At 40.6% G+C, this 20,981-nt stretch overlaps 1 protein-coding gene across 4 annotated transcripts in view; it reads right to left on the bottom strand.

The window, feature by feature from the left end:
• Positions 1-20,981, bottom strand: part of LOC140495980 (zinc finger MYM-type protein 3-like) — a 141,481-nt gene that overhangs the window by 94,776 nt on the left and 25,724 nt on the right. For all 4 annotated transcript variants that reach the window (XM_072595358.1, XM_072595359.1, XM_072595355.1 and 1 more), the window contains exon 2: positions 10,829-11,693. In XM_072595358.1, coding sequence (XP_072451459.1) covers positions 10,829-11,675 — 847 coding nt within the window. In that variant the 5' untranslated portion in view covers positions 11,676-11,693. The remainder of the gene's footprint in view (positions 1-10,828; positions 11,694-20,981) is intronic.

Below are 20,981 nucleotides of genomic sequence, written 5' to 3' on the forward strand. Positions count from 1 at the left end.
AAGGTCACAAGTGGTATATTCACAGATTGCATAATAGCACCAGTCACAACTACTCAGGTATTGAAGCAGTCCATGCACAGATGCAGCAAAATATGAACAATATGGAAGTTTAGCCTGACAAATGACATTTGTGCCACACAAGTGTCAGGCAAATAACTATATGCAATGATAAAAATTAAACTATTGCCCTTGGACAGTCAGTAGTTTTATCATTGTTAAATCACTGGGATCAACATCATGGGGATTACAATGGAGCAGAAACTGAACTGGATCAACAATATATATGTATATGGCTACAAACGCACATCAGAGACCAAAAGATGCCCCAGTAATTATCTCAACTTGACCTCCCACAGACTATCCAAATCTACCAGACACAAGTCAGGAGAATAATGGAATTCTCCCCATGTGCCTGGATGAGTGCAATTCAGCAATACAGAAGCAGCCTGACACTATCCTGGACAAAACAGTCCACTTAATTGGTAGCACATCCACTAACTCCACCAAAAACACTCAGTAGCAGCAGTGTGTACTGCTACGAGACGTTCCTACCTTTTAATGGGCTAGGATCACATTGCCTCCTGCCTCAGTTTTACAGTAGCAGAAAATGGAAATGCATTTTTGTTTGAGATATTGGCTCAGGACCAAATCTATCCTTTCAAAAGGTGTCCTCAAAAGATGTTTTTACACTCAACATTCTGCATAACTGGCTTCTTTCATGTAGTTTCATCGTGGATAGTTACAACATTTCCTCCCCAGTCAGTAAAACATGCAGACACCAGACTTTCTAGTTTGGCCTCCCAGTTACTTTAAGCTGTATGCCTACTTTACTTTCTGTTGACTTTCTTGTGCTACACGTCGTTACCAAATTCACAGAATAACCAGATGGCAGAATTATGGGATGATACAGCCCAGTAAACGATATTGATCCTGTGTGCTTCGGCTTGTGCTGGCTTTTGACAAATGCCATCCAATTATTCCTTGCCTTTTGGAGATATCCTTGGAATTTTTCACTAAAAGTAGACACCCTACTTCCTAATTCAATACCCTTTTCTTTATAATTTCTTGCAACCTACAATGTTCTGGAATGTCCAAACACATCTAATTCAGATCCCTTGGGGATCCCCAATTTTAATGGCTTTGCCACTGGAGGCCATTCCTTCAGCTGCTTAGGTCCAAGCAGCAAAGGTCTCTCCTGATAGCTCAATCGAACTTTCCTCCTTCAACAGGACCCTTAAAGCCTAGCTCTTTGATCAAGTTTCGAGTTACTTGACCTTATTTATCGCCATGTGGTTCAATATCATATACTGTATTGCTTTATTTTTAATGCTTCTGTGAAGAGCCTGGGGATACTATCTATTATAGCCTGAAGGATTGACTGAAACCAGGTAGAATGAGAAAACAGTTGAGGGATATATAAAGAATTAATTGGTTGTATATGGTGAGTTAGTAAATAGTGATGCAAACATTTTACAGGTGTGGTTAACTTAAATAAAAGCTCTCACTGAAAGTGTACAACTGGATTCAAAATATTTATTTTCAACTATATTAGAGGACATTTTATTTTATAAAAAGTGCTATATAACTTAGTTGTTGTTATTGAAAGTTCTGAACTGAATCTGCTTAGCCACCAGGCAGCCCATAAGAACATACCTCAGTGTATAAAAGATATTTTCATCTTTTCTTTGGGGCTTTTGCTATTTAACTTATGTTCTTGGAATTACTGCCCCTCCTTTCACTGGAAGCAGTTTTTCCTTATTTACTCTACCAAACCCTTGATGATTTCAAAAATGTCTATTTTTGGTCTTTGCTTAATCTCAGTTTCTTTACATCCCACATTCACGATAATATTTCACTTAGCTCCACTTTCCTAATGTTTTACAGTTGTCTAAATTGTCCAAAATTAACCGTGTATTTATACAGACTCAGCATAACCTCCTTGTTTTTATACCGCAAAACTCAATTTACAAATTCAAGCATCCTTTATGCTGTTTCAGTTATTTCTTCTTCTGTCACCTTCAAAGATGGGTGCAAATCCATTTTCTCTTTCAGATCTGGGCAAACCAAACAAATGAAGGTGTCTTCTCACTGCCAGTCACTAGTGTCCAATGAAAATTTCTTTCAAAACACTCAACCACCCTCCTACTGCTTCGACCATACAGAAAAACTAATTAGCAGTCAACTGACAATGCAGATGCAGTGTAAAAGAATCTGAAAAGTGTAGAGATTCATACTGGGGTTCCGAATGCTCATGTGTAGGAAAAGGGAAGTCATGTTTCACAAATGTACTGGTGTTTTTTTTAAGATGTCACAAGTAGAATAGTTAGAGGGAAATTGAGTGGATGTCATGTACTTGGCTTCTCAGAAAGCTCTTGATAAAGTCTCATGCAAAGTACATGGGACTGGTGGTGATGTACAGGAATGGATTGAGAATTAGTTAGCAGATAAGGAAAAGAACAGGAATAAACAAGTGATTTTCACAGTGGAAGGCAGTGACAAGTAGAGTACTATAGGATGGACAATACTTGGGCTCAGTTATTCATTAAAAGATTGAAGTGAGGGTTTTAACAAGTTTGCTCACAACACAGAATGAGGTGCTAGGTGACGCACTATACCATTGATAAACTGGGTTTTTCGACTGATAGAATCCCTACAGTGTTGAAACTCTAGGCAAAACGGATTGGGAGAGTACAACGTATCAAGGATGCCATTAGATAGTGGTGACTGAAAGCAAGCGTGCAGATGCAGCAGGCAGTTAGGAAAGCAAATGGCATTCAGCTTTCGTTGCCCAAAGGTTTGAGTACAGGATCAAGGAAGTTTTATTGCAGCTGTATAGGGCCTTAGTGAGACCTCACCTGGAAGAGTGTGTGCAGTTGTGGTGCCCTTACCCAAGGAAACAGATATTTGTCATAATGGGAGTGCAGTGAAGGTTCACCACAATTGCTGGAATGGCAGGTTTGTCTTCGGAGGACAACAGTGCCTGTGTTCACCACAGCTTGGAAGAATAATAGATGGTCTCATTAAAAAGTATTTAATTCTGACAGGATTGTATCGAGGAGTCCAGAACAAGGGTGCACAGTCTCAGGATAAATGGTGGGCCATTTCAGATAGAGTTGAAAAGGTGGTGAACCTGCAAAACTTTCTACTGCCAAAAAGAGACCAAGTTTAGGAAGAAATAGATAGATTTCTTAAATCTAAAGGGAAACAGCAGCAGTCTGGGGTCGTGCATTGAGATGGAGGATAAGCCATGATCATGTTGAATGGCAGAGCAAGAATGATGGGTTGAATGACCTATATTAACTCCTATTTTCCATTTCTATGTGAAACCACGATCTATAGTTCTGGATAGATTACTTGCCAAGAATGCACTTGGTTAACCAACTGCAGGGTCGCCTGTTATTGGTGTCAACACTAATTAACACTTTTCACTTGGAGGCTTATTAGCATCCAATCAAAAGAAAAGCCTATGTGCTTGGTTTCCTCTATCCTTGGACTACTTTGATTTTCTGGTGAAAGCATTCTAACATAACATTTCGGCAGACATAATTCAACACTCTAGCATTACAAAAAAAAAAGTCCCTATGTATGGTAAAAGGTTTTTCAACATCTTAAAAAGCTCTGGATGTAAGTTTGCTCGCTGAGCTGGAAGGTTAGTTTTCAGAAGTTTCATCACTATATTAGGTAACATCATCATACCTAGCATTGTGACGAAACGTCTGAAAATTAACCTTCTAGCTCAGTGAGCAAACTTACATCCAGAACCTCAATCTGAGCTACAAATCTTCTCAAAACATGCTGCTATCTTAAAGAGTGAAAAATCAATTTAATCAAAATTTGCAGGAAGCCTGTTGCATGCTTTATTCCCCCTCATTCATGCTATAGTGATCGATTGGCAGAGATGGCAGCAAGATTGGCAGGGTAAGATTGTTAAAAACAAGAGGTTGAAAAACCAAGCAAAAGTAGCACTTGATCAGGTACAAAATACATGTGTGCTTCACTTTCAATCGTAATCAGTAATGTGACAATCAGGAATGCTGCTTCAAAGTAGATTAGTCCTGTTAGCCTTGCAATGGCAGTTTTCTCTCAGATGCCACAATGTGCATCAAGTAAAACCTCCTTTCAAGGGTGAGGTGACCGCTCAATCCATCCAATACAAATTAATCAATGATAAATGACAACTCATTACACAGTACCAGAAAAATGAAGAAACCACACTGCATCCACTTAATGCCGGTTTAAACTACAAACATGGCTCATAGCAGTAAACAAATGGCTACCACTGGTTACGCAGTAGGATGATTGAAAACACACATGTTCACATCCCAAGCACCTGACAGATCAAACTCAGATTTTGAAATTGATTGGTTTTTTTTTATTTCCTTTCCCTCTTCAATATCTCAGAGCTGTGTTAGTGCGTTATTAAAAATGTCAAAGATTGTGGAAATATGGTTCAGCCACCATTTATTTCCCTGAATATTTGACATTGCTACTCGCTGGCTTTTGAGGAAATCCAGCCAATGCAATGAAAGACGAGGCAGCTGTAATTTGCTGCACCACGCCAAAACAGCAAAGAGTTTAATGAGCCTGTCGAAATTATACAACTCTCTTTTCACTTTCCCACCACATATCCTCTCCATCTCCATCCCCACCCCCAACCCATGCACATGGAACAGGTTTCTACATGATTAAGGATATAAATCTATTGGGGTCTATCAGATGGGATGAGAATCTAATAGATTTATTCAACCAAATGCAGTATGAATGCAAAGCAGCAAGCAATCAGCTCTGCCCAGGGCCATAAATTCAAACAGTACAATTCAACATGGCACTGAGTCATCCTAGCTAGCCAATCTAAGGTTTGATTTTTTGCTTTTGTTAAATTAAGCTAACTTCAAATGAATACTAGTAAAGACACCCCAATTCTCGAGAGACCTTTACAAAGAGCAAATTAGGTTACCTAATATTGATTTCAATTTGACATCTCTTACTATTAGCAAAAAAGTAGAGTTGATGTTGTTGAACAACTGGAGAGGAAAACAAAAGATCATATCAATTTTATGTAGATTCAAACATTTGGATGAAATCGACAAACTATGAAAAGCTGTTGCCATGAGTGAAATTATACCATTACAATTAAGTAGCACCTTCAGAAGGATGTAAAACAAAAATTGAATAAAAGATCATGGGAATCTGGGAAGGCAGAGAGAAATTGATGGATCAGCTTTAAAATTCCTCCTCGCCCATTTCTTGGATACAGGAGAACTGCGAATTACAAAACTTTACAAGATTCTGCAATTGACTGCTCTGAAAGGAAATTAAACCATGATGGTATCAAATATTAACTTTTTGCTTTATATGTATATGTCCTCACAGCAATCCTTGCAAAAAATATGAAGGGGACATAGCAGACACATTTCCTAAAAAAGAGAAGTAATTCAAGTGCAGTGTGCTGTGCTGAGAGAACATCTAAGTCATAAGTAATAATATTTCTGTTATTATTGGTTTGAAGTAGCAATAGAAATGGTAAAGAAAAAGCAATGAAAATACTCAAATGGGGAAAAGTCTATGAGAGTTATTTGGAAGGGATCCAGATGGACCGGAACAAAGACTGGCCAGGAAAGCAGTAAACGAACAATCGGGTGCAAACGAGCACCTCTGCATATGGAAGAAAGATAGAGCATTCACATCTGAGCTTCCTAACAAGAAAGGTTAAAATAAAAATGAATCAAGCTATGTAACAAATGCCTGGAACTGGATACAGACAAAAACTGGCAATGCACAGAAAGTACAAGGAGGGATATAAGAGAAGAGAAAATAAAAATTACTAACTTATAAAAATTAAATTCAAATATCTTTCATCAACATATTAAAAGTAAAAAGACAGTTCAACAAAAGGTGGGACTGAATTAGGGACAGATAAGGAGATAATTCTGGATTAGTGTGCTGGAAGAGCACAGCAGTTCAGGCAGCATCCAAGAGCAGAGGATGCTGCCTGAACTGCTGTGCTCTTCCAGCCCCACTAATCCAGAATCTGGTTTCCAGCATCTGCAGTCATGGTTTTTACCAAGGAGATAACTCTGTTCAGGCAAAAGTAAACAAAAACTTGACATGCTTTCACAAAAGAAGCTAGTTTCTGTTGCAAAACAGAACAAAAATAAAAGGTATTGGCTAAGACAAAAATAGATCAAAGATATGTTACGAAATTGATAGCAAAGTTAACAAATAGGATGGATATTAGACTGTTGAGACATTTGGACAGAGACAGTAGAAACTGACCATAATCCTTCAATCTTCCTTGATTACTGAAATAATGCCAAGGGATTGGAAGATTCCAAGTGTGCCAACTATTGTTTATTTTTGGTGGAGGGAGAGGAATAAAACTAACTATTATGGAAAATAAAGCAAGCACCAATGATTGAATGGCCCAAAAAAAAAAATCACTTGTTGAAGCTAAGGTAAAAAGACAGATGGCACAGTTCTGTGATTCGGTGAGTTGTGTCGAACTAACTTGAAGATCTTTGATGAAGCAACAGAGTGCCTATGAAGGCAGTACAAAAAGTACTACTTCTGATCAGGCTTAAGTATAGCAACTACAATTTCGAAATTTTACAAATCAGTCCAAAATTGACAACATGCTATGTAGTAAGCTGGACAGTCATCAACTTCACGAGTACAGGCAGATTGCTGAAATGGACACATATATAACAGATGCAACTTAACAGTGATAGGTATTCAGTGTTGCACTTCAGATAAACAACGGAGAGGCCGAACAATCTGATGCGGCCAGATCTGTTGAGCTTGTCCAGCAATTTCTGTTTTTAACATGATCTGTTAAACTTCACATAATTTGACAAATGTTTCTTCTAATTCACAGTCTGACATAAGATAGAAGAAAGAAAATTTTGAGTCAATATATGGATGTACCCACCAGAGAAGGTTCAAGCTTGACCTATTCTTGAGAAATAAGGCAGGGTGGATGACTGAGGTGTCGGGGGGAACACTTTGGGGCCAGCAACCATAATTCTATTAATTTTAAAATAGTGAGGGATAAAGATAGACCAGATCTAAAAGTTGAAGTTCTCAATTGGAGGAAGGCTAATTTTGACAGTATCAGGCAAGAACTTTCAAAGCTGATTGGGGGCAGACGTTCACAGGTAAAGGGATGACTGGAAAATGGGAAGCCTTCAGAAATGAGATAACAAGAGTCCAGAGACAGTATACTGCTGTTAGGGTGAAAGGAAAGGCTGGTGGCTGTAGGGAATGCTAGATGGCTAGAGAAATAGAGGGCTTCTTTAAGAAAAAGAAGGAAGCATATATCAGGTATACACACGAGAGATCTCGAGTGAATCCTCTGTAGAGTATAAGGGCAGTAGAAGTATACTTAAGAGGGAAATCAGCAGGCCAAAAGGGGACATGAGTTAGCTTTGGCAAATAGAGTTAAGGAGAATCCAAAGGGTTTTTACAAATACATTAAGGGCAAAAGGGTAACTAGGGAGAGAATAGGCCCCTCAAAGATCAGCAAGGCAGCCTGTGTGTTGAGTCACAGGAGATGGGTGAGATACTAAACAAGGATTTTGCATCAGTGTTTACTGTGAAGGACATGGAAGATACAGAATGTAGGGAAATAGATAGTGGCATCTCGAAAACTGTCCGTATTACAGAGGAGGAAGTGCTGGGTGCCTTGACCTGCATGAAGGTGGATAAATCCCCAGGATCTCATCAGGTATACCCTAAAACTCTGTGGGAAGCTAGGCAAGTAATTGCTGGGCCTCTTGCTGAGCTATTTGTATCACCGATAGCCACAGGTGAGGTGCTGGAAGACTGGAGCTGGCTAATGTGGTGCCACTGTTTACGAAGGACATGCCAGGGAACTATAGACCGGTGAGCCTGACATCAGTGGTGAGCGAGTTGTTGGAGGAAATCCTGAGGGACAGGATTTACATGTATTTAGAAAGGCAAGGACTGATTAGGGATTATCAACATGGTTTTGTGCATGGAAAATCAAGCCTCACAAACTTGATTGAGTTTTTTGAGAAAGTAACAAAGAGAATCGATGAGGGCAGAGCTGTGAACGTGATCTATATGGACTTCAGTAAGGCATTCAACAAGGTTCTCTATGGGAGACTGGCTAGCAAGATTAGATCTCATGGAATACAGGGAGAACAAGCCATTTGGATACAGAACTGGCTCGAAAGTAGAAGACAGAGGGTGGTGGTGGAGGATTGTTTTTCAGACTGGAGGCCTGTGGCTACTGGAGTGCCACAAAGATCGGTGCTGGGTCCACTACTTTTTTTCATTTATATAAACGGTTTGGATATGAACATAGGAGGTATAGTTAATAAGTTTGCAGATGACACCAAAATAAGTGGAGTGGACAGCGAAGAAGGTTACCTCACATTACAACAGGATCTTGATCAGATGCTCTTGAAAGTAGAGTTGCAGGTAGATAGAATAGTGAAGGCAGCATTCATATGCTTTCCTTTATTTGTCAAAGCATTGAGTATAGGAGTTGTGAGATCACGTTGCGGCTGTACAGGACATCGGAAGGACGTTTTAAAACTTGAAAGGGTTCAGCAAAGATTTACAACGGTGGTGCCAGAGTTGGAGGATTTGAGTTCTAGGGAATGGCTGAATAGGCTATGGGCTGTTTTCCCTGGAGCATCGAAGACTGAGGGGTGACCTTATACAGGTTTATAAAATCATGAGGGGCATGGATAGGATAAATAGACAAAGCCTTTGCCCTGGATTGGGGGAGTCCAGAACTAGAGGGCATAGGTTTAGGGTGAGAGGGGAAAGATATAAAAGGGACCTAAGGTGCAACTTTTTCACACAGAGGGTGGTGCGTGTATGGAATGAGCTGCCAGAGGAAGTGGTGGAGGCTCGTACAAATGGAACATTTAAAAGGCATCTCGATGGGTATACGAATAGGAAGGGTTTGGAGGGATATGGGCCATGTGCTGGCAAATGGGACTAGATTAGGTTGGGATATCTGGTCGGCATGGACAAGTTGGACCGAAGGGTCTGTTTCCTCCCTGTACATCTTTATGACTCTAAATAGGGAAAGGCAAAACTGGCTGGGGCTTTTTTCCACTCAAGTGTCAGAGCTGAGAGGTGACCTTATAGAACCTTATAAAATCATGAGGGACATCCACAGGGTGAATAGCCGAGGTCTTTTTCCTAGGGTGAGGGAATCCATAACTAGAGGGCATAGGCTCAAGATGAGGGGAAAAGATTCTTAAAATTACTTGATAGGTAACATTTCCATGCAGAGGATGGTGCATATATGGCACAAGCTGTGAGAGGAAGTGGAGGAGGTGGGCACAATTACAACATTAAAAAGATATGTATGAACAGGAAGGGTTTAGAGGGATAGGAGCCAAATGACGACAAATGGGACTGGGTGAGATTGAAATGTCTGCTTGGCAGGAATGAGTTGAACCAGAGTCTGTTTCCATGCAACAAATGCCCAGGAACTAATGGTCATAAAGTTGATATTTTCTGCAGATTTCTTTTTAGACTCTGTTATATTACATATTTTAAGTTTAATTATTCACAGCTTCAGTGCCATATCATCTTAAACTATTTTACTGAAATCTGTAACTACATACATTAGGTTAGAATTGTTTTGAAGTATGCATTCAACAAAGAACTATGGATTGCAGCCAACAATTTCTCTTCAAGAATGTGTCTGGGTTTCTGCCCTCATCTGTCTTCTGCACAGAATGGAACCTACATTTCTCCAGTACCCGCACAGGATCTGGCAAGATGTGGAAAGCTGTTGATGGAACAGAAATGAGAAGACTGATCAGCTGCTGGAAGGCAGTGCTCTTTTGGTGTTAACAGCTGCTGGAAGTGCAGTTTCCATGTATGTATTGGCTGCTCCTTCAGAAGAGAGACTACCAGCAACTACATGGGCAACAGCAGCCCAAACACTTTGGCTTTGAAGCACAACACCAAGGAAGGCAAGTACAGCACAAAGCTATCCGAGCTGGGAGAACAGATGGGAGCAGGGGCCACTTGGAAGCAACAAAACTTAGGGGATGGGGACAAAATCCAAAATGAAATGGGAGGGAATTGGATGGTGTTACATAATAAAGTTGGAATTGTTTGGAATGGAGACTGAATGAAGTACAATTGCAGCAAAGAGAAGAATTTTGTCGCTAAGGTTTTGAGGACCTCTGCCTGAATTTGCATATTTATGGATGGGAAGCAGATTAGAAGTGAGGCATTATGTTTCCAACACAAAAAAATGTGACGGCTGCTGTCAATGGTGTCCAAAAATGCAATCTCCTGCTGAAGGGGTTCATATTTTTAGTTACAACATCTCAGTTCTCCCCCGACCCCCGCCAATCCACCCCCCCCACCTCACCCCGGACTGACCAAATAAAAAGGTAGATTAAATAACCCAAATGAAATTCCATTAGTTCTCCTACTCTACCCCACTCTTTTACTTTCCACAACGAATTCTTCCGTCCCAAATAATGCATATTGGTAAAGACTTTATAAGAGATATGCATGAATGTTATTAGGCAAAGAAAACAAAGGCAGACATTTATTTCAAACCTACAAATGTGGAGAACAAACTGCTTTTTTGAACTTAACTATAGGTGAATTAAAAAGCATTTTTCCTAGTTCACTAATCGGAAGTGATTATTAATTGAAACAAACTGCTTTCATCAGAATTATTTCATAACTTATGCTGTTCAACAAACAGCTGAATAACCGAGAAAGAAGACCAAATAAGAAACTAAGATTAGGCACCATATTTACCTACTAGCCTATCACAAGCAGCTGTGAATGCCAATTTAGAAAATGAAAAGGTACTGACCTTTAACAGTTTCTGGCGAAGTTACCACACGGGAAGTTATTTTTGGCGGAGTCTCACAGGTGTCACCTTCTTTTCCATCTGACTCACTGCATTGTATATCACGCTTTCTGGCGGTTTTTGTGTCCTCAGAATCTTCCACAGTCTTTATATCACAAAGCACCTCTGCCTCTTCCTCCTCTGGCACTGGTGATCTAGCCAGATCGGGGAGCGGCTGTGAAGAGTTATCTGTCTTTAGATCAATCTCTTCCAGATTTGGCCCAGTTCCCAAATTTCCTTGTTGAGCTGCAACATCTGCAGGTGTGTCAGGTTGGTGTGTTGATTCTGAGAGTTCTGTTTTTGCGATTATGTCCACATGCTCAGGGTGGCCATGAGAAGAATCTACGGCAATGTTGTCGTCAGTGTCCTCTTTCATATCGACCGCATCTTTGTTGCATGTAGACTCCACCGACTGTAACAAATAGTCCATAGTGCTCCCCTCATCATCTGCACCGCAAGGATCATTCAATCTGTACACCGAAGGTCCAGTGTGTCCTTTCCCTGAAGGAGAGTCATTATAAAAAGCCCCCAATTCTCTTCTTTCACCGTTTCCTTCACTGAAGCTTTTCGGTTTAATCCATACCTCATTACCTCCATCAGTATTCAACTTTACTGTGACTTGCTCATTAACAGGCGGTGTCTTAAGGGAACCGGTTTCATCAGTAGTGGAACTCTGTTCCCTTTCTGAACAAGACTCTGATGCATCGAATGAAATATTCATATCTGCAGAAGTTGAGATATCACTGCTTTTATTTGCAGCATTTTCGTTAGGAAGACAGTTTGTAGATTCTGCAACACTGCTCGTATCCATGTTCAGACAGAATACAAACTGTGGGGAAAACAGAGAAAGAAAAAGCTGGTTAGGATCAAGCTCTTTGTAAAAGAAAAAAGAAAAGACATAATAGGCAGCATACAGTTGTACACCCCAGAAACGATATCGACGGCAACCTTTAGCAAGTAATATAGCGAATCAGTCTTTCACAAATCACGTCAAAACAAATTAAACAACGTAGCGCAAATGTACAGAACTGCTTCACAGCCAAAGTGAGGATCCGTAGTCAGGGCAGACTGCTCAACTACAAGACATCACCAAAATAGACAATTCTCATTCAATACTCAAACAAACATACTTCCTCTTATTTCTGGACATCCATTATCAACTTGAGCTTAATCAAAAGCCATTAATGACAACTTTATCATCCAGACCATTGGTGCAACAGAGGGCCAAAGGGCCTGTACTGTGCTGGAATGTTCTATGTTCTAACGCACATCAGGTACTCAGAGAACTTCTAGTCTGTACACTTCAGTACTACCCAATGAGCTTATTGAGCAATTGGAAAAGCCACAATTATTATTTTACCATAAATTTACAAATGCAATAACTGTTAATCCTTCACAAGAACCCTCGCACACCAACAGTGTGGAAACAGGCCCTTCAGCCCAACAAGTCCACACTGACCCTCCGAACAGTAACCCACCCAGATCCATTTCCCTCTGACTAATGCACCGAACACTACAGGCAATTTAGTCAGGCCAATTCACCTAACCTGCACATCTACTAGACTGTGGGAGGAAACCAGAGCACCCGAAGGAAACCCACGCAGATACGGGGAAAATGTGTCTGTGACAGACAGGCAGTCACCTGAGGCTGGAATTGAACCTCAGTCCCTGGAGCTGTGAGGCAGCAGTGCTAATCACTGAGCCACCGTACCGTCCTCTTGAAGACAGACTTTTTGTCAGTCAGTGCACTGTTTGGTTCTATTCCAGAGGTTTCACACATGATATGCAATTTGCGGACACCAACTTCTGTGAACAGTTAAAGTTTATTAAAGCTTGTACAAACCAGGTGATCCCTTGGACCCTCTTTGCAGGCATGCGAAGTTGGGTCAAAGGGAGGCCCTGAAGAAAGAAAAAACATCCCCTTTATACAGGTCAGTTGGTCATGCTTATAGATACTCTGGCCATGCCCCCACAGTCACATGCCACTCAAGACAACCCCCAGTCATTCACAGTCACATGTTACCCTAGGTAAAATGGTAGGATGAGATCATCCTGAGATAATGCAAATGCTAATGCCCTAATCCTGAGGAATCGTTATGCAGATATTTCCTGACTCAGAGATTCTCCAAGAAAATGCAGGTGTAAGGTGTTCTAGCTTTGGGGGATGGCTTGAAAGCATTTCTGAATGGAAGAGATTGAATGATAGTTTAATATGATAATAGGAGTGTAGTAGCAAATGACTGTCCAATTGGAGCACGAGCCATCCACGATCTTGCATCAATGTCATCCCAAGCCACTTCCTGAATGTTCACTGAGTGCAGTTTAACTCTATTATATTCATGTCCAGAAAGATAGTCCCATTTAATCTTTTAACATTACAGCACAATGAACCAAAATGACACATGCCTCTCATGTTCCCACTGTCAAGTAAAAAGGTGTGGTAATGTAAGACTTCCTTAATCTTGTTTCTGCTCAAATTGAAGAAAGATCATGAAGAGGACACATTCATTAGTTTATTCTTGGCCTCACGGATCACTATTGAGCATTCCAAACAATGTTTGGGAATAAACTGATGAATCTCCACTGCCTTCAATTTTTGTTTTCTTTAGCTTCCTTCAGGGAGTTATGCATTAGTTAGTTTTCTGGGGATGGAGTTATAAGGCACGACAGAAAGAAGCAGACTGAGATAGTGTAGAGTGGGATTGCAAGTTATTTTAAAAACAAAAATTGCATTTGAAATATCCTATTATCTAACTGTAGGCAATTTTCAGCATGGGCTTTTAAAAATTAATAAATTTACATCCTCATGAAAGTGAGGAAACCTAAATAAGGAATGAGGCGGGATCCATTGGTCTATAATTAACATGCATTGATCTGGAAGCAATCTGCATAATCAATTCGCCAACAAGAAACAGAAAGTAGATTTAATTGCTTAAACGCCAGACCGATAGAGTTTACAAGTACATCTGCATGATATACAATGGGAGACAAGCAAAACATTGTGCATGTAGGAAATCTGAAGCAACTAAACACACTGGAAATAGTCACCAGATCTGCCAGTAATATTACAGATTTTTTAAAAAGTGAATATTTCAAATGATTAAATTTTTGTCAGAGCTTGAAAACAGTTTCTGGAAAGTTACAACAGATTTTAAGAAAGCTGATGCAGAGGAAGGTGGAGGAGTATAAAGATAAAAGGGAAAGTCTGTGTTAAGGTTCAAGAAAGGAGAGATTACAAAACAGAAGTAATGATAGTCCTCTTCTGTCTTGTACGGTCATCACAGAATTACAGTAGGTTTACAGCAGGGGAGGCCATCAGTCTCTCTTGAGTGGGTCGTGCTAGAAAAGCACAGCAGGTCAGGCAGCATCCGAGGAGCAGGAAAATAGACGTTTCAGGCAAAAGCCCTTCAACTTATTCCTGATGAAGGGCTTTTGCCCGAAACGTCGATTCTCCTGCTCCTCCTGACCTGCTGTGCTTTCCAGCACCACGCTCAACTCTCATCTCCAGCATCTGCAGTCCTCACTTTCTCCCATTCAATCCATCTCACCAGCCCACAAATGAGCATACCAGACTCTTACTAGTTCTTGAGTAAACATATTTTTCTCCTATCACATTTGTTTCTCTTGCAAATCAATTAAATCTGTGCCCTCTTGCTCTTGATCTTTTTATGATCAGGTACAGTTTCTCTCAATCTATTCTATACAACCTGCTCTTTGCACTTTCCTTACCAAGGAAACAGCCACAACCTCTCCAATGTACTCTCATGACTGTGGTTTCTCATCACTGGAACCATTGTACATCTCTTCTGCATCCTGTCCAATGTGTTCACATCCTTCTTAAGGTATACTCTGCATAACTGTGCAAAATACTTCATAAAACATAGAACATTACAGCGCAGTACAGGCCCTTCAGCCCTCAATGTTGCACCGATCTGTGAAATTAATCTAATGCCCATCCAACCTACATCATTCCATTCTTATCCATATCGATGTCCAAAGCCCATTTAAATGCCCTTCATGTCAGCGAGTCTACTACTGTTGTAGACAGGCCATTTCAACGCCCCTATTACTCTCCAAGTAAAGAAATTACCCCAACATCTGTCCTAAACGTATCCTCTCGTGTTAGCCTTCACCATCCGAGGAAAAAGGCTCTCACTGTCCACCCTATCAAATCTCTGATTACCTTATACGTCTCAATTAAGTCACCTCTCAACCTTCACCACTCCAATGAAAACAGCTTCAGTTCCCTCAGCCTTTCCACATAATACCTTCCCTCCATACCAGGCAACATCCTAGTAAATCTCCTCTGAACCCTTTCCAAAGCTTACACACCCTTCCTAGAACGTGATGACCAGAACTGTACGCATTACTCCAGGTGCACCCTTACAGTTTGTACAACTGAATTATGACCTCGTGGCTTCGAAACCCAATCCCCCTACCAATAAAACGCCAACACACCATATGCCTTCTTAATAATCCTATCAACATGAGTGGCAATTTTCAGGGATTTATGCACCTGGACATAGAGATCTTTCTGTTTACTTCCACAGCCAAAAGATTTTATTTTAACCCAGTACTCCACATTCCTGTTACTTCTTCCGAAGTGAACTACTTCACACTTTTCTGCATTAAACTCCATTTGCCACTTCTCAGCCCAGCTCTGCAACTTATCTATGTCTCTCTGTAACCCACAACATTCTTCAGCACTATCCACACCTCTGCCTACCTTCAGGTCATCAGCAAATTTACTAACCCATCCTTCTACGTCCACCTCCAGATCATTTATAAAAATGACAAACAGCAGTGATCCCAAAACAGATCTTTGCGGCACACCACTGGTAACTGAGCCCAGGATGTACATTTCCCATCAACCACCACCCTGTTTTTTTCCTCAGCTCGCCGATTTCTGTTCCAAACTGCCGAATCACCTTCAATCCCAAAACTCTGGACTCTGTGCAACTCCAGCTGAAAGCTAGCTAATTTCTGCACAGGTTCAGCATCAGCTTCTTGTTTTTGTACTTGATATCCCACTTAAAAAAGCCCAGGGCGCTCTACCCTTCGTCTATCTTGCTTCCTTCAAATGACTACTTTCAATGATCTGTGCACACATACACCCAGATCCCTTGGCTCCAGCAGCCCCTTTAGAACTATATCCCTTATTTTATGCCATCAGTCCATGCTCTTCCTGCCAAAATGCATCACCTCACACTTCTCCATGTGAAAGTTCATTTGCTATCTATCCACTCAAACCATTAAATTATGAGCTTTTTAAAGCTCCGTCTTCTCCTTTCCATTGGTAAAGCTTCCAAATCCACCTAGTCTATAATCGCTGTGACTAATCCCAGCACAATAATATTGAGAATAATTCAATGTAATCAGGAAAAACACGAATTCCAATCCTGAGCTCTTGTGAACTCCACTATAAACTCTCAGCTGGAAAAATATTCATTGATCATTACTCTTGGTTGCCTATCACAGCCTATTTTATATCCACGTTAATAAGGTCCATTTTATTCCAAAAGTTGTTATGTGCCACACAGGCCTATTGGGTTGTGCTGTGCCCAACATCTTCTGGAAGACTGTGTAGATCACATTAATAGCATTACCTTTATTATTTCCTCCAGTTACCTCTTCACTAAACTTCTGAAAGTTAGTCAATGAACAATTTCACCTTCAGAAATGCATGATGGCTCTTCCTAATGAACCTACCTTTTCCCATATGGCTACTAATTTCATCTTGAATAATTATTTCTAGAAACTTCCCCACCAGTGAAGTTAAACTGACTGGCATTAATTGCCATAATGATTGTAATCTCCAATGTTTTGACACTTCTGTCATCTAGGGAAGAATGGAAGATAGTGGCTTGTTCCCTTCCAATTTCCATTTTCACTTCATTCAGCATCTTTGGATCATTAAATCTGATCCAGGTGACTTGACAACATTAAGAACCAACAGTCCATCCAATGCATCTTTTATCAATTTTGAACTCTTCTAGTGACACTTGCGTCACTATGGTCTAAAGACAGATGCAAAGTATCCATTTGATACCTTGGTCTTAGCCCAGTTTTTATGTGTTGGTCCACAATCAGCACAACTCCTCCTTTTATCACCCTCTTACTACCTATATACCCCAGAAGACTTTGAGATAACCCTTTATGTTAAGTGTCAGTCATAACAAACTCATGTTTGCTTCTCTAATATACGTCACTTTCTCTGTGTACCTTCTGTGTTCCTATGTTTTCAACTGTATGTTTTACCTGACACTTGTCATAAGTACACCAACTCTTATCTTATATTCTATTTCTAAATCATGCAAGCAACAAAATAGGTATCAAGAACATGTAAATGGGAACACTATAGCTGAAACATTATCCACTGCTAATATTTAAAAAAATTCGAGCAGAAATGATGATCTGAAAATTGCTGAACTCCACATCAAGTTTGAAAGGCTACTATTTGCTTAACCAAAAAAAAGCTGGGATAGAGAATTAAAACAATGACCAGAGGATCAGGTTCAGGCTTATGACTCAACTCTGGTATTGGTAAGAACTAATACAAAATAAATAAAACGTGAAATAACGCAGTTGCTGGAAATCTGAAACAAATACAAAATGCTGGAAAAACTCAGCAGATCTGATACTATCTGTGGAGAAAGAAACAGAATTAACTGACTCCAAAATGACTCTTCTTACGAATTAGATTTTTTCAGGATCGACAAAGCCATAATGTGCTAAGTACTCCAAGTCCAAATTCATGCGAACTTGAAGCTGGATAAAATTATATTAGATTCCTTACAGTGTGGAAACAGGCCCTTCGGCCCAACTAGTCCACACCGACCCTCCGAAGAGTAACCCACCCAGATCCATTCCCCCCTAACTAATGCACCTAACACTATGGACAATTTAACATGAAGACTATTTGTTTTTAAATTCAATCACAGGACATGGACGTGACTGGCTCGGCAAACATTTATTGCCCATCCCTAACTGCCCTCAACAAAGTGGTAGTGAACTACCGTCTTGAACTGCCGTTCTTGGGGCATACCGACACCCAAAGTACTGTTTGTCAGGGAATTCCGTAAGTTTGACCCAGTGACAGTGGAGGGGAACATGCAGGTGATAACAGTCCTAATTATCTGGTTTGTTCCTTGAATTAACGCTGGTAATAAAAATAGAGAAAAGGTGAAGGTGTTAGATCAGAGTCAAAGAGTCACAGAGTCATACAGATGTACAGCATGGAAACAGACCCTTCGGTCCAACCCGCCCATGCTGACCAGATATCCCAACCCAATCTAGTCCCACCTGCCAGCACCCGGCCCATATCCCTCCAATTCCTTCCTATTCATATACCCATCCAAATGCCTCTTAAATGTTGCAGTTGTACCAGTTGTACCACTTCTTCTGGCAGCTCATTCCATACATGTACCATCCTGTGTGTGAAAACGTCGCCCCGTAGGTCTCTTTTATATCTTTCCCCTCTCACCTTAAACCTATCCCCTCTAGGTCTGGACTTCTGGACCTCAAGGAAAAGACTTTGCCTATTAATCCTATCCATGCCCCTTACGATTTTATGAACCTCTATAAGGTCACCTCTCAACCTCAGACGCTCCAGGGAAAAAGCCCCAGCCCGTTCAGCCTCTCCCAATAGCTCAAATCCTCTACCCTGGCAACATCCTTGCAAATCTTTTCTGAACCCTTTCAAGTTTCACAACATCTTTCCGATAGGAAGGAGACCAGAACTGCATGCAATATTCCAACAGTGGCCTGTACAGCCGCAACATGACCTCCCAACTCCTGTACTCAATACTCTGACCAATAAAAGAAAGCATGCCAAACGCCTTCTTCACTATGCTATCTACCTGCGAGTCCACTTTCAAGGAGCTATGAACTTGCATTCCAAGGTCTCTGTTCATCAACACTCCCCAGGACCTTACCATTAAGTGTATTAGTCCTGCTAAGATTTGCTTTCCTAAACTGCAGCACCTCGTACTTATCTGAATTAAACTCCATCTGCCACAATTAAGCACATCGTTTTATCCGGTTTGGCATTGAGCTTCTTGAGCACTGTTGTAACTGCAACCATCTAAGTGCAGACTATTCCACCATACTGCTGACTTGTTCCTTGCAGACGGTGGATAGACTTTGTGGAGTCAGGAAGCGAATTACTCAGTACAATTTCCAGTCTCCAACCTGCTCTCACAAACCTATTTACATTCTTTTATGTGTTAGGCCTATACAATAGCTGGTCAATGGCAACTCTTAGGATGTCAGTAATGGGGGATTCATAAATGGGAGCGTCACTAAATGTCAACAAGTTGTGGTTGGATTTTCTCGATCAAGATATGCACTGTCTGACATATATATCTTGCAAATATTACTTGCCACTAACCAGAAGGTTGTCCAGGTTTTGCTACGATTGAACACATACTGCTTCAGTATATGAGGATGCACATTGTTCAAGATTCTTGACATCATCAGTGAACACCCTCAACTTACAAAGGAAAGATCACTGGCGATGCAACTCATATTGGATCAATGCAAGAGGAAAGATATCCTGTAATTAAGATAACCGATAGAGAAGATATTTTTGAAAAATCATCCAAGTCAAAAGATATGGGTAAAAATTACAAAAAAAAAGGAAAGATCACATTGATGGGATTGTCTGGGTTGGTACGGTGGCTCAGTGGTTAGCACTGCTGCCTCACAGCACTAGAGACCCGGGTTCAATTCCCGCCTCGGGCAACTGTCTGTGGGAGTTCGCACATTCTCCCTGTGTCTGCGTGGGTTTCCTCCAGGTGCTCCTGTTTCCTCCCACAGTCCAAAGATGTGCAGGTTAGGTGAATTGGCCATGCTAAATTGCCGTGGTGTTCAGATTGATTCGTCAGGAGTAAATGAGGGGAATGTGTCTGGATGGGTTGGGCTGAAGGGCCTGTTTCCACACTGTCAGTAATCTAATCTCCCTCTACTATAGCCCCTCCCCCATAGTAAGAGGGAAATTGAAAAACAAATTCAGGCAGCTCTGCTATAACACATATTTCTTTTATGCAAATTGGTGGATCGGGAATACTTTCTAAAATGCCAACTTGTAGCACATGCACTGGATATATCATGATTAGATTGCCAAAACCTTAAGTGTTATTAATATTGCATTATGTTTGTAATAGCGTGGTTACACAAGAACATAACTATCACGACCGAATTCAAAGAGATCTCAGATATATGAAAGCATAATAAGGTTGTAATAATGGTGGATTTTCATTCCGAACATTGGCTGGGGTTACCATAGTGGTAAAGGTTTGGATGGTGAAGAATTTGTTAAATATGCAAGAGAATGCAGAGAAATAAACTTTTGACATTTTAAAAACAGTTCATATTACCCAAGAGGAAGTTTGGGAGGTGTTACAGAATATAAAAGGAGGATAATTATCCAGGACCTGATCAAATGCATCCCAGACATTGTGGGAAGTAACAGAGGAAACAATGAGATCCCTAGCAGAAATATTTGCGTCATCTATAACCATGGGTGAAGTGCCTAATGACAGCAGGGTGGCCAATGATGTACCCTGGTTTAAGGCTGTAAGGAGAAATCAGCGAACTACAGACCGGAGAGTCTGACTTCAATCATGGGTAAATTCTTGGAGGCGATTAGAAAAGATAGGATTTATGGACATTTAGACACAAAAATTGATTAGGGATAGACATGCATGGTTTTGTGCAAGAAAAATACTCTCACACAAACTTGATTTGAGTTTTGAGACTATGTAACCAGACAAGTTGATGATGACAGAGCAGAAGATGTTGTTTATTTGGATTTTGGTAAAGCCTTTGACAAGGTTCCATATGGTAGACTGATTAGTAAAGTTAGGTTACATGGGATTCAGGGTGAGCTTGCCAACTGGACACATAATTGGAGAGAGTAATGGTGGAAGGTTGCTTTTTGGACTGGAGGCCTGTGACCAGCAGTGCTCCACAGGGATTGGTTCTCAATCCTCTTTTGTTGGTCATTTATATAAATGATTTGGATGAGAATATAGAAGGTATGGCTAGTAAGTTTGTGGACAACACCAAAATTGATAGCATTGTAGACAGTGAAAAAAGGTTTTCTAAGATTACAAAG

The sequence above is a fragment of the Chiloscyllium punctatum genome, chromosome 25 (genome assembly GCF_047496795.1).
Source record: "Chiloscyllium punctatum isolate Juve2018m chromosome 25, sChiPun1.3, whole genome shotgun sequence".
Lineage (NCBI taxonomy): Eukaryota > Metazoa > Chordata > Chondrichthyes > Orectolobiformes > Hemiscylliidae > Chiloscyllium > Chiloscyllium punctatum.